Source organism: Heterodontus francisci, chromosome 28, assembly GCF_036365525.1.
Source record: "Heterodontus francisci isolate sHetFra1 chromosome 28, sHetFra1.hap1, whole genome shotgun sequence".
NCBI lineage: Eukaryota > Metazoa > Chordata > Chondrichthyes > Heterodontiformes > Heterodontidae > Heterodontus > Heterodontus francisci.
In genome coordinates this window covers 41266400-41275952 of record NC_090398.1, presented here as the reverse complement: position 1 = coordinate 41275952, position 9553 = coordinate 41266400, and the positions used below count along the sequence as shown (strand labels likewise).

General features: G+C 43.3%; 1 protein-coding gene across 1 annotated transcript; it reads left to right on the top strand.

Annotated features, from left to right (window-relative positions):
• The first annotated feature begins 7104 nt into the window (after positions 1 to 7104).
• LOC137345230 (probable G-protein coupled receptor 139) lies at positions 7105 to 8940 on the top strand. The gene is made up of 2 exons (XM_068008697.1): positions 7105 to 7177; positions 8030 to 8940. Exons 1-2 carry the CDS (start codon positions 7105 to 7107, stop codon positions 8938 to 8940), a joined length of 984 nt encoding a protein of 327 aa, XP_067864798.1.
• The last annotated feature ends 613 nt before the right edge of the window (positions 8941 to 9553 follow it).

Here is a 9553-nt window from a genome sequence, read left to right as displayed (position 1 = left end):
GAGAGAGGGAGACAGAGGGCGAGACAGAGATAGAGATAGAGACAGATGGATAGGGACAGACAGCGACACAGGGAGACAGAGAGGGGGAAGAGAGAGATAGAGAGGGAGAGAGAGAGACAGAGAGGGAGAGAGATAGACAGAGAGAGAGACAAAGACAGAGAGGCAGAAAGGCAGAGATGGTGTTAGAGAGAGACAAACTGAGTCATGGACAGAGGGAGAGAAAGAAAGATCAGGTGAAACAGAGTAGAAGAAGGAGAGAGAGCTAGAGAGACAGATAGGGAGCAAAAGAGAGAGAGAGATCGAGAGGCAGAGAGAGATGGAGAGACAGAGAGAGAGGGAGAGATGGTGTGAGAGTCACAGAGTCATAGACAGAGGCAAAGAAAGAGAGAGGGAGAGACAGAGAGAGAGGGAGAGACAGAGAGAGAGAGAAACAGAGAGGGAGGGAGAGAGAACACCAAGAGAGGGAAGGAGAGAGAGACAAAGAAAGGAATGCCCCGTCACGGAAGCCGATGACTGGCTGGGGACAAAATCCTTAAATCTGTCCACATATACTCCAGAAGAATGTTTCACAATTTTAAATATCTCTATTATATCAATACTCAAACTTTCCTTTTCAAGGGAAAAGTCCACATCCTGTTCGTTCTCCAGGTATAGGCATGCCCTTACGTTTCTGGTACCGCTTGTGAATATGTTTGTACCCTCTCAATCACTTCTGTATCATTCGATGAATATGCCAACCTGGATTTCACACGTTAGTCCAGGTCTGGTATAGCCAGCATAAAGTATTATACATAGCTTCATATCCCTCTAACAACAAAGTTCAGAATGTCCTTTGTCGTATGATGACTTGTTACGCTGTGTCGTTACATTTAGAGATTTCTGTATGTGTTCTCCCAGATGCTCTTCACCTCTACACCATCGAGTATCCTACTTCACAAGTTGAGTTTATTCGTTCTTTTGATAGGAGCGTGGCTGTCAAGGACATCATTTAACTCCCCTTTCTAATTGCCTTTGAGAAGATGATGGTGAGCTGCCCTCTGCAGTCCATAATGTGTAGGTATACCCATAGTGCTGTTTTGAAGTATGTTCAATGATTTTGGCCCACCAACAGTGAAGAAACGCTGAGAGAGCTCCAGATCAGGTTGGTGCATGGTTTGGAAGGCAAAATGCAGGGTGTGGTGTTCATATTTATTTGAGGTGATACATTAGATTTAGCTCTTACATAGTTTAAGATCATGTATCTGTTTGACGGACTGTTTTTGTTTAAGGGGCTTTACTGGAATGAGATGCTGTGTTTGTTTTAGAGGATGCACTGTTTTGCGGAGCAGCATTAGGGCAGCACAGAGGCGCAGTGGTTAGCACTGCCGCCTAACAGCTCCAGCAACCCGGGTTCAATTTTGCGTTCTGCCTCTGTGGAGTTTGCAAGTTCTCCCTGTGAGTGCGTGCGTTTTTGCCGGGTGCTCCTGTTTCCTCCCACAGCCTAAAACTTGCAGTTTGATAGGTAAATTGACGATGGTAAATTGCCCCTCGTATCGGTAGGTGGTAGGAGATTTGTGGGGATGTGGTAGGGATATGGGGTTAATGTAGGATTAATATAAATGAGTGATTGTTGGTTGGCACAGACTCGGTGGGCCGAAGGGCCTATTTCAGTGCTATGATGCTGTATGACTATTAGTGTGAAAATATCCTGAAAATATACTACAGAATCCTTGCCTCTATTGGTGTTCCTGGTAAGTGACTGTATCCATTGTAGTGGTTTATATCTGTGCCAGACTCCATCTCTGGTTTTGTATTGTAATTGATAATGTTACCTGTTGAGCTAAGGTTGACCGTTAGACATATAGTCAGTCAGTGACCCCATTTTGTTAAGGTAATTCTTCTGAATTACCTCTGTGGTTACACTCCATTGCCTCAATTGAAAACAAACCTATTTGTAGCTCATGGGTTCTCTGAAATGTCTAGTCATTCTCTTCTAGAGTATTCTGCACTGTTGACTCAAACTTCAGTGCAGGCATCTATCTGAAGAAATATATTCCTGGCATTGTCAGATATTGTACAACAGCACTGAGTGTGTTTAACCATCCGTAATTGAAAAGCTAACAACAGTGACCATGTATGCCTGTGACTTTCAGTCATTGCAGAATTGTACTGAGTGTGAGTCATGTACCAGACTACAACACATGATCCCAGTGACCATGTCTTACTGGGAGCATTTATCACTATAGAATTGCACTGAGTGTGTGACACTAAATTGAATGGAATACCTCACCCCAGTGGCCATGTAACACTGGAAGTATGTCACTGTAGAACTGCATTGTGTCTTTCAGGTGAATAACATCTCTGCATGATGAAACTGCTTTCCTGTTTTATAAATGGCAGAAAAGGGAAACAATTGTTGCTATTGGTTGAAGTTATTGGGTAATAAGTTGTAAAGTGAAGTGCATTGATTTGGCTGTGTTTCCTATTGAACAAAAACAGATGTTAACAGCAGTGCAACACAGTCACCATATTCAAATCCTGTGTAGAATGACTTATCCTTACCCTAAGTAGCGTCACTGGTAACACTTTATAATGCTGATTATTTCCTTCCTCCAGCACGGTCCTGAAAAAAATTGTGGATCGTTGATGTTGAATTTTATTATCTTGCTGCTACTCAGGATGAATATTGGACCGTGATTATTGCAGTTGTGTTAAAATTGTGTATAATTGTGATTCGATCTCAACTAGAGTGCTGTGTCCCTTTCTAAGCACAGCAATTTAGGAAAATTGTGAAGTCATTAGAAAGGGTGCAGGAAAGATTTCCGAAAACGCTTTCAGCGATGAGGAACGTTAGTTACGTAAATAGATTGGAGCAGTTGCGACTATGTTCCCTGCAGAAGAGAAGGTTGAGCGAAGATTTTATAGAGGTGTTCAAAATCATGAATAGTCTGGGCAAAGCAGAAAGGAAAAATACTGTTTATATCGGTTGAAGGATCGGAAACAAGAGGACATGTATTTCAGGTAATTGGCAAAAGAAGCAATTGTAACATAAGGATTTTTTTTCAAACAATGAGTGATTCTCATCTGGAATGCATTACCTGAGAGTGGATTGGAGGCATTTTAAATAGGGGAATTTAGGAGGAATTGGATTGCTATCTGAAAATGATGAATGTTCAGCGTGATGGGGAGAAGCTGGAGAAATGATACGAGGTAAAGTGTTCTTTTGGAGAGCTAACACAGCGACAACAATTCAAATGGCCTCCATCTGTCATTCTGTGACTATGTTCCTGCAGTAACTGGTTAAAGTTTTGCAGATCAGTTCTTCCCTATGATACAGAGACTTGACACATATAAACCACAACATCTCTGCTTTTAGCTCTGTGAGGAGGGTCTCTGTGATGAAGGCCATTTACAGTTCAGGAACATACATCGCAGACTTTTATAATATAGACATCAGAACTGGATGCAGTCAATAAAATATTATAAGCTGCTAATGATAAAATAAATAGATCAATTCTCTCAGTTCTGCTGTTCTGCTCGTGAAGTTCATTGCACCTGTGCGTCAATACCCTTTTCTGTTAAATGGAGACCTGAACTGCATACAGAACGCTCAGTGTTGTAGAAACAAGGGGCAATATTAATTTAATATCAGTGTTCAGCTTTTGCCATTCCATTCCTCTGTAAATTAAATGTAAATGATTTGCGAATCTGTGTCTGTGAATCCTTTTGTAAGTCTACCAAATTAATGCATATTTTCCAAGGAACATTTGGGTGTCTTATTTTTCTGGCTAAAAATGCAGCACCGCACACTCAGCTACACTGAAATTAATTTGCCATTGTGCAAGTTTATTTATTTTTAAAATAATATATTCGGGTAGCTTACTGCACTCTTCTCCTGTATTAACAGTAGTGCAGTAAGCTACCCGAATATATCATTCAAAAAATAAATAAACTTGCACAAAATACGGAAGTATGGGGTTGAAGGTGATTTAGAGCTTTGGATCAGAAATTGGCTAGCTGAAAGAAGCCAGAGGGTGGTGGTTGATGGCAAATGTTCATCCTGGAGTTTAGTTACTAGTGGTGTACCGCAAGGATCTGTTTTGGGGCCACTGCTGTTTGTCATTTTTATAAATGACCTGGATGAGGGTGTAGAACGGTGGGTTAGTAAATTTGCGGATGACACGAAGGTCGGTGGAGTTGTGGATAGTGCCGAAGGATGTTGTAGGGTTCAGAGGGACATAGATAGGCTGCAGAGCTGGTCTGAGAGATGGCAAATGGAGTTTAATGCGGAAACGTGTGAGGTGATTCACTTTGGAAGGAGTAACAGGAATGCAGAGTACTGGGCTAATGGGCAGATTCTTGGTAGTGCAGATGAGCAGAGAGATCTTGGTGTCCAGGTACATAAATCCCTGAAAGTTGCTACCCAGGTTAATAGGGCTGTTAAGAAGGCATATGGTGTTTTAGCTTTTATTAGTAGGGGGATCGAGTTTCGGAGCCACGAGGTCATGCTGCAGCTGTACAAAACTCTGGTGAGGCCGCACCTGGAGTATTGCGTGCAGTTCTGGTCACCGCATTATAGGAAGGATGTGGAAGCTTTGGAAAGGGTGCAGAGGAGATTTACTAGGATTGTGCCTGGTATGGAGGGAAGGTCTTACGAGGAAAGGCTGAGGGACTTGAGGTTGTTTTCGTTGGATAGAAGGAGGAGGAGAGGTGACTTAATAGAGACATATAAGATAATCAGAGGGTTAGATAGGGTGGATAGTGAGAGTCTTTTTCCTCGGATGGTGATGGCAAACACGAGGGCACATAGCTTTAAGTTGAGGGGTGATAGATATGGGACAGATGTCAGAGGTAGTTTCTTTACTCAGAGAGCAGTAGGGGCGTAGAACGCCCTGCCTGCAACAGTAGTGGACTCGCCAACTTGAAGGGCATTTAAGTGGTCATTGGATAGACATATGGATGAAAATGGAATAGTGTAGGTCAGATGGTTTCATAGGTCGGCGCAACATCGAGGGCCGAAGGGCCTGTACTGCGCTGTAATGTTCTATGTTCTAGTCTCATTTTGGATTTGCCTTCAAATATTGAAAGTGTGTTTCTGCTGCCTCATGAAGTTCAATACACTTTAATTTGGCTCCGGACAAGACTTCACCAATTCAGGCAACAGTATAGTTGGATAATAATTGCAGAACGTTCATTGGATGTAAAATTATGCTGGAAAGGTTTAGGAAGATAAATGTTCAGCTCTCTCAGGAGCACTCCCTGGTAGAATAGTGTTCATTGAACAAAGCAAAGGTCCTTTCTCTTTTTTTGGTCTTCATCCCTCATCACGTGGACAAGGTTTTTACTGTCAGTCCGTGATTTAACCTCTGAAAGCTGCTATTGTTTCGCGCACCAACAGCTTAGAAAACTCCTGTTCGTAACGCTTTTCTGAGCATCGCGCCACATGTCAGTCAGCCTAATTAGACTGGCTTTTAATTACTACTTCCATTTGCGATAAGACACCTGGGCAACATGGACAAAGGAGTTCTCATGTTCCACAGCGTCCCAGACATTGTGTCTTAAGTAATGTCTCTTCTGCGCAGAACTTCATTCATTCTCAAGCGATCCAATCTGATAAATTTTGCCTGGTCAGGCTTCCCAGCGTTAAAATAACAAAGGTGTACCTGAATCTCATAATGCCTCATATCGCACAATAACCCAATGGTCTGGCATGTTGACCACAGTAAGTAACAAACGATCTAAATGCTTAATTATATATATTTTATATATATAATCTGATTAATGATACAGTAACTTAATCAATACATGCATAACATACTGAAGGTTCTAGGATTGATTGTGATTGATGCCATACAACTAAATCAGAATATTTACCCTTTTCTTGAGCACTTTATCAAATATCTCCACAGAACTAAATAAAATGCCTTGATGTTTTTTTTATTGAATTTATTCAATGAGTATATGACAGTTTAGTTCCTCCCCAGATCTCTCTCTCTTCGACAGCTGCTGAACCTATACCAACTGCTCTAATATGCCCCTACTATCCCAAAACACTCGTGATTTAGCTTCCTTCCTTCAGAGCTTGGAGCTACCTTCCAGATGCCCATTAACATTCCGAAGCCCAGAAAATCCTAGCAGTCATTAAACTCACAGTGAATGGAATTGCCCTCCCGCGCCCACTATGATCTCCAGCACTCTTCTACAGATACATCTCTGCAGTTTTCAAGTGGGTACTTTATTGTACGTCAGACGCAACACTGAGATGAAATGTATCAGATCATAACCACCATTCCATTCACTCAGATGAACTGTGCTGCTAATGGCTAATGGCAAAAGCCGAAGTTACTGGGAAAGGAAGAGCTGTGAGCTGGTCATTGGGATGGGGATCCTCTATCAGTTCACGGCCTATTGGTTGCTCCTCACCCCAAGGGTCTCTCCACATTTTTCCACCACATTGTCTAACCACTGGCGTCTTATTCTCCTGGCCAGATTTTCCATGCTTTCCTCCTGCTCTGTTATTCTAGTGTAAACATTTACACTACTGCTGCAGCCATCCTTTGTACTATTTTTTGTTCCATTATCCATGCACGATGATCCCTTCTGTCATTGAATCACTCCTGACCTCCATCCATCACAGAGCTACGGCGCTGTTTTATTTTCTCCCCTGTACCCCACTTTTCTCTTTTCTACAGTTCCTTTGCGATGGTTAATGTCGAATATCTTCCAGTTCAAATGAAAGGTTATCGAGCTGAAATGTTAACTCTGTTTCTCCCTCGACAGATGCTGCCATACCTACTGAGTGTTTTCAAATTTCTGTTGTCATTAGATTTACAACAGCGTCGGCATGTACCTTTTGTTTCAAAGCTCAGGGCTGGATATTAACAGAAGTGCATGATAGAGGTGGGAGCGTAGTTTCGGAGTTTCAACTCTACATACTGTCCCATTTATCCTTGAAATGTTCCCCGTCCTGATGTCAGTCTAACTGACAGACTTGGATTCCCGTTGGTCATGGAGGAATCTGGACCAGGGCGGGAACAAAAATGACTCCGGGTTCTTGGTGAGTTGCCTGATACCGCAGGTATCCAATCCACAACTCCAGAGGGATAGACGTCTTCGAAATCAGGGATGTCGATGCACAATTCCATGGAAGGGTCTCATATCCATGAGTTTGGTTCAAGTGCAAGGAAAGGCAGGCAGAGTACAATGGGAGAGGTATCATTCATCATTACAATTTCCAGTGATGGGGAGGATTGAGCAGGAGGAGAGGTGATTGGAAGAGTGCCTGATTCCCAAAGCCAGGGAGGGGGCCGTCCTTCCTGTAGCGTCGTCCAGGAATGGAGAGGGGGAAGGAGTTTGAAGGTTTGTGTGAAGGGATGGGGTGCAGGAGGTTGAGGGAGAAGTGGAGACAGGGGTAGTAGATGATGGCGTGCCTGATCCCCAAACCTGTGCAGGGGTCTCAGTAATGCAGAATGCTTTGAGTCCGGTGAGGGGTAGGGCAGGAGTGGAGGACGGAGAGCGGGAGTGCAATGCGGGAGGTGGGGGCAGGGTGGAAGAGACAGGAAGATGGATGCTCGATCTACAACCCCAGAAGGAAGGTATTTCAGTTCCCAATCCTGTGGAGGCAGAGAGTTTATCAGATCCTGCAAGTTTGCACTCACCACCAACAGGGTGATGCAAATCTCTGGTGTGTCAAATCAGGATAACATAGGTTCTGATCCTGGATAGTGGAGCAGTGAGTATCTTATTCTTGACTAAATGGGAGGATCTGATCCCGAGGGCGTCCGATTATCCCCCAACACCTCCAAGGCTGGAGCAGGAGTGTTTGATCATGATTTCAAATTGTGGGTGTGTTTGGCAGAAGGCTCAGTCTCGCTTCCTCCAAATCTGAAAGATTCGAGGCGGGTGAGGACGTTATTGGCATTTGTTAACCTCTGACCTTTTTCCAACTGATCCGTTTTTAGTGCTAAAATTCAATCCTTATTGACTGAGCTCTGACACGGAGAACGATTGATCAGTAATTTCCAGTTTTTTACCCTTTGCTCTCTCACAGGTAATTTCGTGGCGATTGCGATCCTGCCCAGGGGAAATTTTGGCCTCTCCACTTGCACCCATCGCTACCTGGTGGCCATGGCAACGGCGGATTTACTGCTCATTATCACTGACGTCATACTCAGGCAACTTAGTCATTTTTATTTCCCGGGATCTTTCCTGGGCATCATCCCTGTCTGCTGTGTGAACATTGCCCTGCTTCGTGCAGCAAGAGACTGTTCTGTCTGGTTCACCATCACTTTCTCTTTTGATCGATTTGTGGCCATTTGTTACCAAAACCTGACAGTTAAATATTGCACCAAGAAAACTACAGCTGTCATTTTAGCAATAACTTGCATTATGCTCTTCTTAAAAAATATTCCGCTGTGTTTTTTATATGAACTAGTGTTGATAGTATCCAGTGTACCGTTATTCTGCTATCCAAAGTCAATACTTTACACTGATCCCGGATGGGTGGGATTTCAGTGGTTGGATCAGGTTTTAATCCCATTGCTTCCATTCGCTTTAATTCTGCTGCTCAACTCCCTAGCAGTCGGACGCATTTTAGTGGCCAGTCGAGTCCGTAAAGGACTGAGGGGTCACATCAAGGGGAAGAATCACAGTGACCCACTGATTGAGAGCAGAAGGAAGTCCGTGATTTTACTCTTCACCATATCTGGCAGCTTCATACTTATCTGGTTGACATCTGTTATCGAATTCTTTAAATATAGAATTGCAGGAACAACTCCCGATTATCTCAATGATTCTTTATTGGTATTTCGAAATGTTGGAATCATGCTGCAGAATTTAAATAGCTGCACAAATGCATTTATTTATATGGTGACTCAGTCCAAGTTCAGAGAGCAGTTCATGGTTGCTGTGAAATATCCAGTTATATCAAATATTCAATTAATGTTGAAACAAAAGTGCTGAGAGAAGCCCAGAGGTGGGTGCCAGTGTTTCCAGTCCATCAATGTAATATTTATCCCCAGAATTGTCAAGGGCAGGAGGTGACCTTCGGAGGGTGTCAAGTGTTCAGGAGAAGAGTCACAGCTTTGCCTGCACAGGAGAAGGAAAAACAACCACATTCCCTCCTCCATTACCACTGGTTCCAGTTGCAGCTCCTGGCATTTGCTTATAAAGAAATGAACTTGTGCATATGAAAACAAAATGCTGAAGATGTTAAGAATCATTTTGTGTGAATTGATCATTAATTTAATGCACTTTGAGTCACATTACTGAGACTGTCTCCGTTCCATTCCTCAGCTGCTCTTGCACTTTCTCCATTTCGCTCGACAAGTCAGATAGTGGATTGAGGTTTGGTTTCCATCTGGACAAACCCAGGCGAGGGGCTTGGGTGAGAAGAAGGAAGCTGATGTGAGGGAGTGGGGCCCACTTCCCTTCGGCAGCTGACAGATCTGACACTTCAGATCTGCAGTTGCTCAGAAGGCCTTCTGGCTGATCAAAGCTTTCATCGAATTATGTAGTGGGAAGACTGAAGCCATAGCCATGACTCCTGCTCAACAGTACGACCTTTAGCCATTGA